General features: G+C 46.8%; 1 protein-coding gene across 50 annotated transcripts in view; it reads left to right on the top strand.

Annotated features, from left to right (window-relative positions):
* MAP4K4 (mitogen-activated protein kinase kinase kinase kinase 4) overlaps positions 1-16774 on the top strand; it is a 170440-nt gene that overhangs the window by 98765 nt on the left and 54901 nt on the right. For all 50 annotated transcript variants that reach the window (XM_036872513.1, XM_036872509.1, XM_036872514.1 and 47 more), the window contains 2 exons: positions 12413-12538; positions 13822-13932. In XM_036872513.1, the coding sequence (XP_036728408.1) occupies positions 12413-12538; positions 13822-13932 (237 nt within the window). The remainder of the gene's footprint in view (positions 1-12412; positions 12539-13821; positions 13933-16774) is intronic.

Genomic DNA, 16774 nt, shown 5'->3' with positions numbered 1-16774 from the left:
GCTGGGTGCTCTTTAGGGAGCGTCTGGGTGACCGTTGCGTCTGTGATGTCCCAGGCCGGCTTTTCCGGTCCCTCTCCAGCAGTTCCAGCCTGCAGCTTACTCTCCGCAGTGTGTGCGTGTGTGTGTGTGCGTGCGCGTGTGTAAAAGGAGGAAAAGTGGATTAGGTAACGTGATCTCGTGGAGCTATTTTTAGACCAGCATGACTTATTAGAGTTTTGTGAACTGTGCATGTAGTACCCTGCCCTGAAGTTCTGTATAAAGTGATTAATAACAAAAAGTTTGCTGATAGCTTATCTTTCCGGTGATGTAAAAAAAAGGAATCTACACCTTCCCTTTGCTTTAAATAACTGCTGGTTGGGGGGGTGGGGAACTATCTGAGGTAAAAGAAGTGAGGTTAGGATACGATATTGAAGTTGCATCTTCAAAATTTGTGGAAACTTTTTGTTTGCCTCTTTATAATGGATAGCCTTAATCCTGTATTATTGCCTTTCACTCTTAAAATTAAAGATGTTTTCTGGAAAACACTTTTTATTCCTGTATGCGATAAAATTCACGTTTAAAACAGTAACCCTGTATATCTTTTAAAGTCACAGTCAAAAGAAAAATTATTTTCTGATAAAATACAAATAGTACTCACCATCAGCAGTACCATTTATTGTGATCACAACATGTCTCAGAATGAAAATACTGGGAATGAAGCTGTAGCAGGGTGAGTTTGTCCCCCTGGTAGCTGTGACGCTCCTTTAAAAGCTTCAGAATACAGTTGATTAATACCAATCTCAGCACTGAGTCATCTTCTTTCTAATTGAATCACATAATGAAGATAATTGGTTCTCCCTCTCCTCCCGTCTTTGTGGTGTCTGGATTTTTGGCATCTCTCCACATTTTCCCAGGAGGAGCACCTGTAGTTTATCGGTGCGTCCTTGTATGAGCAGGTGACATGTAGTTAGGGACGCACGTCGCTAACTGTTCTTTAGCAGGAGACCTGAGCAGACCATGCAGTCAGCTTAGAGTGGGGTGACCGTTTCAGGATCTGGCTGTTGGTTGCGTTGGGGGCCGGCACCCTTGCTTGGTGGCCTCTCAGCCGTCACAGCAGTGAGTCGACAAGCCTGGCAAGTGTCCACACACCTGCTGCCCGAGGGCAGGTGACGCCAAGTTCACTGGTCTGAGTTCACCGGGGTTGCCCTTGACAGGCTGCTGCAGGCACGCTTCGTGCTCGGAGTTGTATTACATCAGTTTATAAAGCAAAAGGTAATTGTAGTTCGTTTTCCGAACATCACGTTTGAGTACCTGCTGTGTGCCGGGCACCGTGGGGGTCTTTGCGTGTTACCTGACTTTTCTATTCGTCCACCCTGGGGTGTGGTTCCCCAGCCAAGAATGGAGTAGAGTTTCCTCCTCTTGCGTGCAGGGAAACTGAGGCTCGGAGATTTACTCTTTTTAAATTTTTACTTCTTACTTTAAAGATCACCTGTCTCGGCAGCATCCAGCTGTACACAGGGCACACGTTCAGTCGGACGGGGCCTGTCGGGGGCACGGGCGTGAACAGGGCGGAGTCCCTGCCTTCCTGGAGCTTACGTCCTCACAGAGGAGGTAGATCTTAAGCGGGTTTTTGTGGGGCTGAGTGCTGAGACAGACGACGATCTGTCTGTCCCCAGATGCATGGTTTTTATGCTACTGGAAGTTTTCGTTGCCTTTCTGGGTTCTTCTGGAGCTTGAGCCGTGCAGCTGGTGTGACTGGTGCAGAGCTGGGGGGAGGTGGCTGTGCTGGGGGGAGGGGTTCCTCCAGCCGGGAGGCTCGGGAACACATTTTATAAATTTCTGACAGAGTATAAAGCATCCATCAAGACTTTTCCCCGGAAGGACCAGCCGTACCGTGGGCTGTACCTGAATGGATTGGTCTGGTTCACAGCAGAACTTCCCTTTGGGTTTTATTAAGACTCGAGGTCGGTCACCCGTCTATATAGTCTAGGGGAGGCGGTGGATCCTACAGGGTCAGACCCCTCCGTCGGCTGGTCAGCTGCACGTCTGGGACTCAGGGTTAGGGTTCTGTATTCCTCCCATTTTCTCTCTTCACGTGATTTGGTATGTTTCTAAAAAGTAGGGGAAAGTAGAAGGGGAGAGGCATTTTAGATTATTTTCCTAGTTGGAATTGGAAAATGAGGCGAGGTTTAATCACTGAGGCTATCCTGTAGCTTTTCTCCACCCGCAGTCGTGAGGCACCATCACTCACAAGCAAGGAGGTTTTTTGTTTTTGTTTTTTAAAGGGGTGGGGGGCAGCCAAGTAAACTTAAAAATATATGTATAGATATATTTATTTTTGGCTGTGTTGGGTCTTCGTTGCTGTGCACGGGCTTTCTCTAGTCGCGGCGAGCGGGGGCTACTCTTCGTTGCGGTGCGCGGGCTTCTCATTGCGGTGGCTTCTCTTGTTGTGGAGCACGGGCTCTAGGCGCGCGGGCTCTAGAGCACAGGCTCAGTAGTTGTGGCGCACGGGCTTAGTCGCTCCACGGCATGTGAGGTCTTCCCGGACCAGGGCTCGAACCCGTGTCCCCCGCATTGGCAGGCGGATTCTTAACCACTGCGCCACCAGGGAGGTCCAAGTTAGGGGTTTTGAGAAGCACTGGGGCGGCTCCACATCTGTGCAAGTCCCCCTGGATGAGCACGGATGCCGTGTAATGTTGCCAGTGATGCACTTACCTGAATTTTGTTACCTAAAAGCTTTTGGAAAGGGGGTGTCTGTCAGGAGTTAGAGTATCTCGCTTCTATTTTCTGTTTTCCCCAAAGACTTGTGGAACTCAGTCCTTGTCTTCTTGAGTCATTTCTGTGGAAGCATCTTTGAATCCTCAGAGCCGAGGGAATGGCTCTTCACACATGGTTTCCATGAAGATCCCCCAGACACTTCTCCAGGCTGTAAAGTTGTGTCAGGCCACTCCATGGTATTTGAGTGGCAACTGCCACTTCAGAGCAAAGAGGGGATCCCTTTCCAGATATGCAGATTACCCACAGTGAAGAGAATTATTTGAAAGTAACAAAACACACCTTTACACTAAGGCTTATTTCCTTGTTGCCACGATTGGCACACGATTGCAGATTTCTGTTATCCAGGAAGCGCCAGGAGCCAGGTTGGAGGTACTTACTTCCTATTTTGGCTTAACACCATGACACTTGCAAGATAGCTGGCCGAAGGAAGATCTGATTACTTTTCTCTAGACTGTCCTTGCTTCTTTTTCCTCTTTCACTCACCTGCTGTGGTATATCATGACACAGATCATATAAGCAGGAATTAGGGTAGCTCGTGAGGGTGGGAGGTGAGGGAGACAGGAAGGGTGAGGGAAAGGTCAAGGTAAAACCATGAAACATACCCCAAAATCTTTGCTTGGCCACTAAGATCCTCGAGGTCAGAATTAGAAAATCACTGAGCTTTGTAAATACTGGCCATTGGACACCGTACACCACCAATCACTACCCATCCCCACCCTGGCAGAGAACACTTCGCTACCCCGGCAGAGAGTATGGTCTATTACTTGCTTAATTTTGGCAATTTCTATACTTTTGATTCAGGCATAAACTAAATAGCTTGCTTATAGCAATTGAGATCAAACAAAAGTTATTTTAATGATCTTATCAAAAGCATATATATATATATTTTTTTGAAATTCACGGTCTTTTATTTATTTATTTATTTATTTATGGCTGTGTTGGGTCTTCGTTTCTGTGCGAGGGCTTTCTCTAGTTGCGGCAAGTGGGGACCACTCTTCATCGCGGTGCGCGGGCCTCTCACCATCGCGGCCTCTCCTGTTGCGGAGCACAGGCTCCAGACGCGCAGGCTCAGTAATTGTGGCTCACGGGCCTAGTTGCTCCGTGGCATGTGGGATCTTCCCAGACCAGGGCTCGAACCCGTGTCCCCTGCATTGGCAGGCAGATTCTCAACCACTGCGCCACCAGGGAAGCCCCTCAAAAGCATATTTTGCACATTAATTTTGTTCAGTTGATTTCCTATGTGTGACTTAAATTTTTAAAAATTATGATGATATTCCTTTAGTGGTGGGAAAGTGGGACCAGATGGTCTCTATGTTGTTGGGAGGTGAGGGTCTTTAGCCTTCCACCCTGGTAGAGGAATCAAAACATCTGTAAATCCAAGTTGTTGCGTTCTGAACACACTGGGTTCTAATTTAATGAGCCGTATAAAACAAATTGAATCTCAGATTCCTTGACAGGCAGATGCCCCAAAAGGCTTAGTGGTTATTACCTGCAAGGGTGTAGGTTGTAGGTGGTGTGGTGTTTTTGTCTGCTGATTCCATTACCTGGGTTCATTTCAGTTGACCCCCTTCCCCCCCCACCCCCCTCCCCCCCCCCCCACCCCCCCCCCCCCCACCATGGGCATTTGTTCCCACTTTGCACACCTGGTAATTTTTAATTGGATGCCAGCCATGTGATTTTTACCTTATTGGGTATTGGACATTTTATATTCTTATAATATTCTTGAGCTTTCCCCTGGGATGCAGTTAGTTACTTGGAATCCGTCTGAGCCTTTTAAGGTCCGTTCCTTGGGGTCAGATCGGCATTTAGTCTAGAGCTAGTTTTACGCCACTGTTGAGGCAGGAGCCTCCTGAATGCTGTGCCCAAATTCCTGTGAATGATGAGATTTTCCAGTCTGGACAGTGGCAGCAGGCCCTGTTCCCCGTCCTTGTGAGCACTGGGTACCGTCCCCCGATCCTCTGGGGGTCCTCCCCTGACCTCAGGAGGATGTGCTGGGTGCTCTGCTCAGATCTCCTGCCCTGTCCCTGCATCCCTCCTCCCTGACCTCTGTCCTGCACGCTCCAGCTGCCCCTCCGCTCTGCATCCTCTGGGCTTCGGGGGGGTTTCCTCTCGCTTTGCTGCAGCCTGGAATCTCCCAGGGCAGCAGGCTCGGCAGTTGTAGGTCTTTCCTCAGGTTCCCGTCTCTCAGAGGTCACTGTCCTTCAATCCCTGGTGTCCAGGGTCCTAAAACTCTTTCATATGTTTTATCTATTGTAGTTGTTCAAGTGGGAGTATATCTGGCCCTTGACGCTCCTTCTTGGCCTGGAACAGAAGTTTGTCCTTTGTCCTTTTCACTTGCAGACTATTGTCAGAGCCAGCCTTTGACTGACTTGCCGTGTCAGTTGTGTAAGCAGGGGCTCTGTGCGTGTGAGTGCACGATGGGGCCAGTCAGAAACGCACAGACGTGTGATGTTTTCCACACTCATATCTCCTCCAGAGCTGTGCCCCTTCTTGCCACCGCTTGCTAGGGCCTGGCTTTCAGGTTTTAACGTGTGCGCGGTGCTCTTGATGGAGTTCGCCCCTGGCTTAGGGAAGGGCGTGGGCACAGAGGCAAGACTCTGTCCAGGGCCCTGGGGCAGGTCAGGAAGGTGAAGCTGGCACGATGGCTGATACCGGGCTCCAGGTACCTCTCCTTTGCTCCGGAAACAACTTGAGCTTGGAAATTTCTGATCTCAGGAAGTCATGGGCCTGGATTGGTACCATTGGAGCCAACAGGAAGATGTGACCGTGGAGGTCCGAGCTCTGGGTGACGCTGACCCAGCGGAAGGCAGGTTAACCAGCAAGGTTCCCGTTCTGCAAACTCCCATCACCCTCCCCGCACAGCTGAGCCCTGGAATGAGCAGCCGGAGCGGGGAGCTTGGCGGCGACTCGGGAACAGCAAGGGGGGCGTGAGGGGCCCCTGTCCAGGGCGGCGGGGGAGCTGGACGTGCGAACGGCCAGAAGGAAACTCATCTGGATGCTTATGGAGTTAACACCTCTACTCGAAACTCTTAACTTTCCCCCACGAAGGAAAATAGTATTGTTGAAAATTAGACAAGTTAAAGAAGAAAATATCTGTAATCCAGAGATAATGTTTGGGAACAGTTCTTCTTTTTTCTTTCTGTGTACACATTGAAACGTGTGGAGTTACCTAAATATACTTGTACACTGGTGTTGCGAATGGCAAAATGTTGACGTTAAGAATATATCATTTTGTCATCTTCTGAGCATTTTGGATTACTGATCTCTTTCTGGTCTCATAATATAATTACCAGTTTGGTTATGTAGGGGAGGAAGAAAAACCTTTCCTTCTACCCTTCTAGGCTCTTGATCATGTAATAAAAGATTAACAAGAGGAAAACAAACAGGTTTGCTAACTTGTCTATCTCATATATACATGGGAGCCTTCACAAGGAAAATGAAGACTCAAAGAAGACTCTGTCTGTGTACCGGGTTGAACAAAGAGACGCCATTGTGGACCAGTAACTAAACCATATGGGACAGCTAACAGAAGATAAGAGGCTTGCTTGTACAGAATTCTTTTGGCCTCAACCCCCTGGCTCTGGTGATAAGAATGTTTTTTCCAGTTGGTATAGGAAGGATGCCTTTCATGTGGGAGTTTTATCGCTTGCTTTCAGGAAGAAAAGGGGAGGTCAGAGCACCTTTTTTGTCCCTGCTGTTTTTCAAGTACCTTTAGCTTAAAATAATCCTATGTCAAAGAAGCGTATTTTGGGGTGACAATCAAGTGTTTTGTTGGAGGATTTGATTTTGGCGCTCTGGGCCTTACCCGGGAGATCTGCTTTCCATCTCTGTCGGGACCTAGGTTTCAGCTCCTACTTCAGGGGCCATACTTCAGGGTCCCCAATGGAGGAGGAAAATGGATGGGTTCTAAAATCAAGTATTGATGTGACTTATTTCAGGTTAGACTATCGAAGCCACTGGTACCCTGGGGAATTGTGTCCTGTAAATTGGGGCTTGACACTTTGGAAAGTTCTAATAGTTTCGTTTATTTCCTGGAGAAAATAGCGATGGGTCTTACTTGACTTTATGGTGTGACTTAGCTCACCGTGTTCATTCGCCATGCCTTGCCTGTTGGTAAGGGGTCATCCCAGAGGTGTGTCTTACCTGACTTTATGGTTTGACTTAGCTCACCGTGTTCATTCGCCATGCCTTGCTTGTTGGTAAGGGGTCATCCCAGAGGTGTGTCTTACCTGACTTTATGGTGTGAGTTAGCTCACCGTGTTCATTCGCCATGCTGTGCCTGTTGGTAAGGGGTCACCCCAGAGGTGTGTCTTACCTGACTTTATGGTGTGAGTTAGCTCACCGTGTTCATTCGCCATGCTGTGCCTGTTGGTAAGGGGTCACCCCAGAGGTGTGTCTTGGCCTCCTGGCAAGCACCAGCCTCCCCAGGTTTTTCCTGAGTGAGCGATGTTGAGGGAAACGGATTGTACTTGCCGTCCTGCACCGTCTCGTCACAGTCTGAAGTTACCACCCCGCCACCCACCCCGCCGTGCCCATCCCGGTGGGCGGTGCTGCTCTGTAGTTCTCTTCTTTGCCATGCTGCTCTTAGAGCCCAGTTGAGTGACACAGCCTCACTGAAATATAGCAGGTTTCACAGAAGACTGTGCTGAGTCAAGTAGGGTTCTACGCGGTGGTGTCTGTCGACAGAAAGAGCAGGTTAAGGGCTTCAGGGCCGTTAGACTTAGACTTTGGGATCTCAGAAGTCCATTGGCTCAGTAGCAAAACTAGGGAGCATGTCTTTTTGTCTGAAATGTGTTCAAGGCAGTATTCTTTCCTGAGTAAGACGTCACGAGTGACTGATTTCCATTGCAGCTATGTTAATTTTGTCATTTTTCTGTTGGGGTTTTTGTTCTGGAGCTGATGGAGCTTCTGAGATGGATGCAGATTAATTTTAAAGAACGTTCCATTCCTTCCTTCAACCAGATCCTGGACCTTCATTTTGCTCTAGAAGCTTCCCTGCAGAGTCGTGTTTGCCTCTGTCTGGTTGAATTATCAGTGAATTTAAGTTGCAGAACTTTTCATATGTCTGAGTCATAAAAATTAATTTTGGTTAATTCAGCTTGGTGTGATACTGAATAACACTCTCAGATGTCACTGGGATTTGCCAGGTCAAAGGTGACCTGCCCTTATTTCTCTGCCAGTTCACAGTCTCATAAAGAAGGGTTTGGTGGTAGTTAACTAAAATAAACTTGTAAACTTTTTAAAAAATGGATATTTAATGCCTATTTTCATTCTAAGTATATACATTTTGGTGGTGAAATCTGCCAGAGATACTTGCATATTTCATTTTATTAGTATTCTCTCCATCTAGTAAAGATAGAGTGAGTGATGAATTGCCCTTCCTTTTTTTGTTCAGCTGTTAACGAGTAGGCTTAATTCTGTAAGGAGGGGCTGCTGGGGAGAACATCCCCCAGACCTCCTGGGTCCTCCCAGTCGGCTCATTGGAGGTCCGCCTGCCGTCAGTGGAAGGAGACAGAATTTTGGTAACGAGAGTTCAAACAACATTTTAAGGAGTCATTAAGAAACCCCACTAGTCCTATGCACTGCTCTGTGCTCAGACTGTGGAGCGGACAGGGCTTTTCCTATGACTCCCAAACCCACAGCTGCTTTTGAAGATGACCACGATTCAGATGTGCCCTCCCCGTCCCCCCGCCCCATCCTCTAGCAGCCAAGGAAGGCAAAGGAAAACTCCTCCCTAGTCTTAGCCCAGCCTGAGACAAAGACCTTTTCCACTGGGGAGAGTCCAGGATGCTAATTGGCATCAGCTGCCTTAGATCACCAGGGGGCTGGCAGCTGCCTCATCCCTGGAGGAGACCCAGAGGGGGCCTGCTCTCCTCCCCAAATGTCCTCTCTCCTCTCTCAAGTGACCCTTAATTTTTTTTTTTTTCCATCTGTACGTGACTGTGGCCTCCTAAAGAGGACGAAGGGCAGAGGCGTTTGGACTCGGCCGGGATACTTGGATATATCACTTCCTCATGGAGCTCTGCTACCTCCACTTTCTTTGCAAACGTGGGATTTGTCATCGTTTTAAAAATGCAGTTAGTCTGTTCTAAGTCTGTTTTCCACTGTGTCTTTTCTGGCGAAACGAGGTGTTTGTTTTTGGTGGTAGTGTGTATGTATTTAAATACTGGAATGAGAACACCAAACTTGTTTTCACCTAATGACTGAAGGGAGATTGGAACTCAGAAGTTGGTTCGTTATTACCCTAAAGACACTGTATAAGACACTATATTGTAAGCATTAGTTGTGATTAGGATTCCAACTGTAGTTGGCTCCAAACTGTTGGTAGATTCTGCGTTTCTGATGCTTTTCCTCCAAGGTGGGCACTCATAATTAGACAGTGAATAACAGTTAGTGGTGCTGAGTGCCTTTTTATTTTATAAACTGTGCAGTAGCCGTCTATTTGAAAATCAGAGAAGCCAGAGAAGGAATGTTTCAAAGTATATATAATCCTTACCCTAAAATGATGATTTGAGAGGACAGTATGTTTTCCTCTCAGTATGTGTAGTTCAGTTTCATCTGCTTCCAGGATTTGACTACTTAAGACCCCAGAAATATTCTGGCAAGTGACATTGATCTGATTACTGTATTTTCAGAAAATATTTGGATGTTTCAGTCATATTAGAAAAGCTGTTGCCAAACTGTGTTTAAGCTGTTCTTGTGTCATATTTCATAGTTTGTAACTTGCAGCCCAGTTTCAAAGATGTTACAGCCTGTGTCTTATGGTTGATGGTGAATCATAGTTTCGTTACGAAAAGTGATTGGGTGTCTGTCTAGCAGCATCTTAGGTTCAGGGAGATGCGTTGCGCCGTGATGATCCTCCAGCAGTACTACCCGTGTGCATATGAAGTGCTTTTCACACCGGTGAGCAGTACCGCATATAAGCCTATGAGGATCTTTAGATGTGTAAGATGTGTGAGGATTTTAACTCCGCGGGCTCCAAAAACCTCAGCTGCCGATGGAGGGTCTTGGTTGTTCTTATACAGAGCCGTGAACGAGTTAGATCCTGGAAGACACTGGTTTTTGTCACTAAAAGAAAAACTATGTCAAAACCAGTCACAGTATGTCAAGACCCTTAATTATTGCTCAGGAAGCTTCTTGTGGGAGAACTGTAGGTAGCGTTTGCTTTCTGTCCAGAAGTGAAACCTACTGGCGGAGCATCACAGGGACTAAAGACCCTGGGGTGACGTAGCCAGCGTGGGGGCGGGTGGAGGCCGGTAGGAAGGCTTAGGGCTGGAGCAATAGAGTCCCGCCCTCCGTCCGGAAAGGCACACATTACCGCATGAAGTGAGTGGCTGCGCTCTTAGCACAGAAAATTAAAATCAGTAGTGTATTGATTTTTCCCTATCCTAGTTCAGCATTGTTCCTTTTGTTTTTGTGTAGTCTTTGTACCCCACATCCTTATAGGTTTACTGGTTTTGGATAAGAGGAAAAATATCAAACCTTTAGTTGACTTTCTAATCCTGGAGTAACACCACCTCCCTTCCAGCAGGAGCGAGGCTATGGCCAGACTCGCGCTCATTTTTGTTAGGAACGTGTCCGTCTCGACAGGCCTCGTTGGGGTGTCCTGGCTGCCCAGGAACCCAGAGACTGTGGGCAGCGGGTCGTGAGCTGCGATCTAGAGAGAGCAGGGCCCTGTGCCGGCAGGTGGTGGTCCTTCCACAGCATGGGCGCGAACGTGAGCATAAGATAAAGCTGTGGATGGGTGGGGCTTCCTAGTTCTGCTTGGGGCGTGCTTCCTTGTGCCCAGTGTGAACAAAAGCTGTCGCCCCTTTATGATTGATAGTATAAAGTTTCTATACTATAAAGGTCCCAGATAGAGGTGTGTGATTGTGTGATACTAGCCAGGCTAAGCACTGGTTTTGTTTAGAATTAAGCTAGTTAATTATCCTAGTTGTTCAGCCTCTCATTGTTCATTGCTGCTTTAACCATGGCCATTGAAATTCATACGCATTTGGTGTGATTTACATATATATGGGTTTTGAATGAGAATTATTACACAGATGAGTGTCTAGACTGTACTTGGCCATGTGACTCTGCTCCATATTTATGTCATCATCTGCCAAAGTCACATGACAACCATGCCTGTCATCTGTACGCTGTAATATTCTCATACTTATGTCTCTGGACCGAGCTGGAAGCCACCGCCATGAGAATCACTGGTGTCGGATGATTACATGTTTTGGTGTGTATTGGGTTTATTAAGCAGTAATGACCAACTGAAAGTTGTTTTTAAGAAGACATTTTCTTTTTTCATTTGGTCTCACTGTTAATATCTAATTAATGATGGTGCCCTAAGAGCAGTGTTTGCAAACCAAACTTGCTTTAGGTCTGTGAGGCCTTATGAAAGGTTCTCGGAGGTGCTAGGCTGCAACAGTAGGTTTTGTGTGTGTGCGCGTGTGCACATGTGTGCATACACACGCACCTACACGGCTCAGAATCCCTGAGTCGTCCCTGGAGAGGGAAGGATATCAGCTGAAGTGGAAGGAGTGTGTCAGCGTAGAAAAGTCAGGAGGTTTCAGGGAAGCACTCATCATTTCCCGTTGAAAATACATGAAATAAAGGGAACTCTAGAGATCTGGTTATGAGGCTTTTCTCAAAGATCTTCTTTATCTTCCCTCAAACACCTCTTTTCTAACCAAGGCAGATTTTCTCTATTCCTGCACATTCTTTTTTCTCGCTTTAATTCTGCTTTCCTCTCATTCTCGTGCTGCCTGTAAACCTTCCTTCGGATGACTCTTTGCAGGTGGTCTGGCGTTACGCTCTCCCTGTGTCCGTGTGTGCAGCAGGGGACAGGACGCCCCCGGTGACGCGGTTTTCCCCGGGGCGGGGGGGAGGGGTTGGTGTGGGAGAAGGCGGAGACCTCAACATTCACAAGAGCAACTTATTTTTATTTTCCGGGCCTTTGTCGCCACCTGTCCCCTTCATTCTCCCTCTAATCTTCTCATACAGACTCTTCATTTCTTCCTCTGCTCATCTTACTTTAGTAAAGCGAGAGGCGGGGGGATGAGGCCGGTCTAGGGACAACCTGCCGCCACTGAGCGGTGTTTGTGTTTCCGGGCTCCTGGACTGGCCCGAGTCTCTAGGGGGCGCTGTCCGTCCAGGACCACAGGGCCCCTGAGCTTGGGCCCGGCCCCGACCCAGGGTGACGCTGCTCTGTGAGGCTCTAAGAGGTGAACCTTGCCTGCCTTAAGTGCGTCGGACAATTTATACCTGCAGATGTTCTCTAGAAAAGAAGCAGCCCTTCCTAGTCATTTGAAATCATATCAGCCAGTTTCCTTTTTCCTCCCATTTTTACAGATGAGTCAGTTGAGGCCCAGAGAAGTGGAGTGAATTGCCTGGGGTCGCGTGGCCCGTGGAAGAGCCAGGCCACGCCTGCCCTCTGCTCCTGCTGCTTTCTGTTTCATCTTTACCTTTTGTGCTTGTATTTCTTCTTGCAGAGCTTGTAATCACATTTCAAAGGATGCGTCCCTGAAAGTCCCCAATTACTGGCACAAGGGTAAAGTGTCTCTCCCTTGCTGGAGGGGCTGGGAACGTCTGATTGCCTGCGTGTGGAGAAAGTAAAATCCTGCATGTCGTTCAAAAGCTGCACATTTTATTTTTATTTTTTCTTAAGGATGAAGAGGAGGAAATCAAGCTGGAGATAAATATGCTGAAGAAATATTCTCATCATAGAAATATTGCAACGTATTACGGTGCTTTCATCAAAAAGAGCCCCCCAGGACACGATGACCAACTCTGGGTAGGCAGACGTTTCCTGAGCGTTCTGTGGGGTTTCCTCTTTGATTGTATTTAAAAGGGCATTAAGAACCTTCCAGAGGGGGGAGGGGAGAGAAAAGCAAAGAAAAAGGGGTAACATCTGGTATCTTCCCTGGCCTTCTCAGTGGAAGGTGTCCTGAATGTTTATTTTGGTGTTGATTTCACATTGCAGGAAAAAGAGTTAACTTTGTGTTTTGGGAATAAAATGGCACATTAAAAAAAAAAAAAAGTAACAAAATAGCAAGGAAATTAGTAGCTTGAAAATAAAAGCAATGTGATAAAACCTTTATGGAAATTAATTAGTGTGGAATCTCAACTACATGCATCTTTCTTTACTAGGTTGGAATGAGAGACAAATTGCAAGAAAACAAACTTAGATCAGTAATTTATTAAGAACAGTGGACTCCAGGGAAATTTATAGAATTTATACATATTCAACCGTATCTCTTACTGAATACATTTCTATTCAAGATGATGACACCGAGATAGTGTCAGATCTGTGGTTATCACGTTATGCCAAAGGTACTGGACTTACAGGGCAGGAAGATAGATGAACACTCTTCTAATTTTTACAAAAGCCATTAGAGACTATTTGCAAAGTTAGGAAAGTAAAAGGGAAACAGTTACCTTTATTTCCATTGCCCGTATCCAAACACAGTTAAATTTTTAGAATAGTTCCACTCAATTTATTTTCTAAGTACTTTGAAAATATACTTGTGTTCGTATTGTTGAAACATTTAGGTATTGTAAATAGTGTCTTTTAAAAAATGATGTGCTGCTTAAAAATAGTATCTCTTTTTAAAGAGAAATTTTTAAACTATTTTTAAACTGTACTAAACCCAGTTAATACAAAATAGTTTGAGAATCACGATGTGTGGAAAATAGAACATTTTAGACACTGGCAAGTTGGAAAGCCTGTTAAGGAGTATTTGGATCAGATTTCTGATGACTGGGCGTTGATTCGGAGCAAACGGTCCACTTGCATCTGTGCTCAGGAGAGAAGGAGGGCTTCAGGGCCTCTGCACGGGCTGCGCTGGGGAACACGCAGACGCCGATCTCCTGGACCAGGTGTCCGTGCCGAATAGATGGGGTGCGATGAGATATGCTCTCAGGAACTCGGTGCCTCCACAGTGGTCGTGCGCCCAGACCTTTAGGAAAGGAGGGGGGTTAGACTGCCCCCCGACCTACCCGGGTGTGTGCTGACATCTGTGATGCTCTGGCCACTGGTGGGACGTGTTGGCCACAGCGTGTCTTGTCTCTCTCCAGCTTGTTATGGAGTTCTGCGGGGCCGGATCCATCACAGACCTCGTGAAGAACACCAAGGGCAACACGCTCAAGGAAGACTGGATAGCCTACATCTCCAGGGAGATCCTGAGGGTAAGCGGGGCGCAGCTGAGGCAGCCAGGCGTGGGCTTGTGTTTCCATTTCCATTTGCCCAGCCCCGAGGGTCTCTGTGCGTTAGTTGCGACCTGTACAGGTTATTCTTTTTGTGACAGCCAAGGGTTCTGTATCACCAGCTGGCTTTGATAGTTTAAGCCACATCATGGTTTTGAGCCTGGCAAGTATCCAAAGAAACTAGACTTAGAATAGTTTTTTTTTTTTTTTTTGGTATTTCCCTGAATTCATCCTGCAGTTATGAAGAAGAAAATCAGAGTGGAGAGGAGGAGAAATAATCTCTAACTCTTGTGTTTATGGGAATCGTGTGTCTAAGCTTATAAAGCAATATTAATGGCGCTAAATGCTGGCGTTCAAAATTGTCTTGTGGACTTCGGCATTAACTGTTAGAATCTGCTGCAGTATTTATGAGGAGAAGTTCTAATGTTTAACGTTATTTACAGCCAATTGGAAAGCTGGTTTATGATGTCAGAGCAAGTTCTTGGCTGCCGTTTTAGCAGCTTCTAAATGATTCCTTTCAGTAGTAGAGCTGTCCTGAGAGCACAGGCAGAGTGTTTGAAAATTTCGTATTTGAAAACTGCATGTGAGTTGCCAGTGGGCCTCTTCCCTCTGGTCAGCCGGCACAGTTTTTCTCTCTACTTTACCCCTCAATTACACACTTATATTACTTGGTTGGATTTCATTTACCGACCACATTTTAAAAATAAAGACTATGGAGTTGAACTGGAATCTAATTCTTATGTTTCTGTCACTAATAAAAAAAAAAGTTACTTTATTTTTTATTTATAGATAAATTTACTCCACTTTTTACGTTTAAGTTTCATAGAGGACTGCAGGTTTTAAAAAATGCCGTCTAGAATTCAGAGATAGTTTGAATTTCTTTTTATTTAGATAGTTTACAGAGCCCTTGACAACAGACAACTCCCTTAGGAAAACCAGTTATAGAGGGTGAGATGGGAGACCCCGTCTTCTCATCATCACATTCAAATTTCATTATAAAAATATCAAGATTCTTTTATGGTTATTATAGAAGCCTTAACATGGGAAACTAAGCCTCCTGCCCTATACTGCTGTGAGGGAGTTCAGTGAGTGGGCAGGTGTATTTATTATCTTGATAACGAAAACTCAGGGTGGGCAGGAGAGAGCAGTGGCTAAGAGCGTGGACGTCAAGTGAGGTAGACTTGGATTTGAGTCCTGCCTCTGCTGCTTACCTTTTGCACATCCCCTGCCAAGTTACTCCACTTTCCAGACTTACTTTCTTCATATGTAAAATTTAGGTCCCAGTCCTATGAAGGAAGTACCATTATTATGAGAAGTAAATGAGTTTTAGTGTCAGGAATCAGTTAATGTAACATGTGGGTAGGTAACTAAGTGTACACAACTGTTTTTCCACCATTGAACTCAAGACAGCATTTTTTGAAAGAAGCCCAGGTTGCTTGAGGCCCCAGAGCAAGCCGAACATAGTAGCTCAATGAACATCTTTTCAAGATGCAGCAGATGTTTTCCGCCCCCGTGGGCACCTGAAACGAGAGTTTCCTTCACGTCACTTCATCTAGGATGGGAATTTTTCCTACGACGAACGTCTAAATGGACTAACCTCAAACAAAAGCTTCTGGAAGAGTCAGTGTCATGTACTCATGTGTGTTCGTCACAGGTCACGAGAGTCAGTGTTGGGAAAGAGAGAGCAGGGTGGTGAGAAGGCCGCTCGTGGGGAAGGAAAGCAGGGCGTCCCAGAGGCACGCCGGGGGCTGATTTCTGTGGTGACAGACGTCCTCATTCCTTGGTGGACGGTAGGGTCAGTTGCTGCGGAGTGAAGATCTCAGCAGGTTGAGAGTTGTGGGCACGCGGGCCTCGGACGGCAGTAGAAAAGCTCTCCCGGGCCCACCGAGAGCCTCGAGACATGAAGCCGCGTGTTCCTTCCGGCCCGTTTCCATGGTCACCATCCACACGGCAGCCTCGCGTTTTCATAGAAACCAGCATAGATCATCCTGAGCGTGGGCAGTTACAGCCTCTCCCAGCCAGCACCAAAGTCGGCCTTTGACTGCTGCTTCATCCTGTGAATGCGACGGACTTACAGGACCGTGTTTCCGAGTTGTGGACCTTGATTCATTTGCTCTTGGACGGACGCTGCCTGTGTACCGGACTTGCCGTCTCTGCTGAAGAGGAAGGGCTGCGGCTCACCGTGGCGGGGGTGGTGGAACGCGCCCTCCCTCCCAGGTCCTTCATTCGGGAAGACCGTGTCCGCTGTGCAGATCCTCGCGGCTCAGGCTCGCGCGCTGTACGAGCTGGCAGACACACCAGCAGCGGGCCCTCCCAGAGGCGGCACCCGCAGCCCTAGGACAGGGGGATTGCTCGACAGGAGCCAGAGTGCAGGCAGGCCGCGTTCGTCTGAGAAGATGTGGTACTTACCGTCTGCTGCTAAGATAATTCTGGAAAAGTGTAAGAAGGGGGGTTTGTGAACATTAAGAGAATAAAAAATGAACTGAGGTAATAAAAGTAGGAATTACGAAAGAGGGAAGCTGCAGTTTTTCATCTCTTCTTCCGCTGTTCAGAGGTACACCAGGCTGAAAGGAGGGAGTTTCTTCCTGACGATACCATGAAGATACCGTATATTTTTAGTGCTTTTCCCCCTGGTTGGTGCTTTGTGGTATAACATCCTGTGTGCTGGAAAAATACACAGAGCCATCACATAAGCTCTCTTCTGTTTCACAGGCAGACTGGTAAATGATTTTAGAAACCCCCTATGTTAGAAAAATTTAAGGTTCTAGGGCAGCTGTTACGTTTAATTCATATCCTACAAAGTAATGATGACAATAAAACCCCA

This window comes from Balaenoptera musculus, chromosome 13, assembly GCF_009873245.2.
Source record: "Balaenoptera musculus isolate JJ_BM4_2016_0621 chromosome 13, mBalMus1.pri.v3, whole genome shotgun sequence".
Taxonomy (NCBI): Eukaryota; Metazoa; Chordata; class Mammalia; order Artiodactyla; family Balaenopteridae; genus Balaenoptera; species Balaenoptera musculus.
Note: the sequence above shows the minus strand (reverse complement) of the source record. Positions and strands in the feature narration are given on the sequence as shown.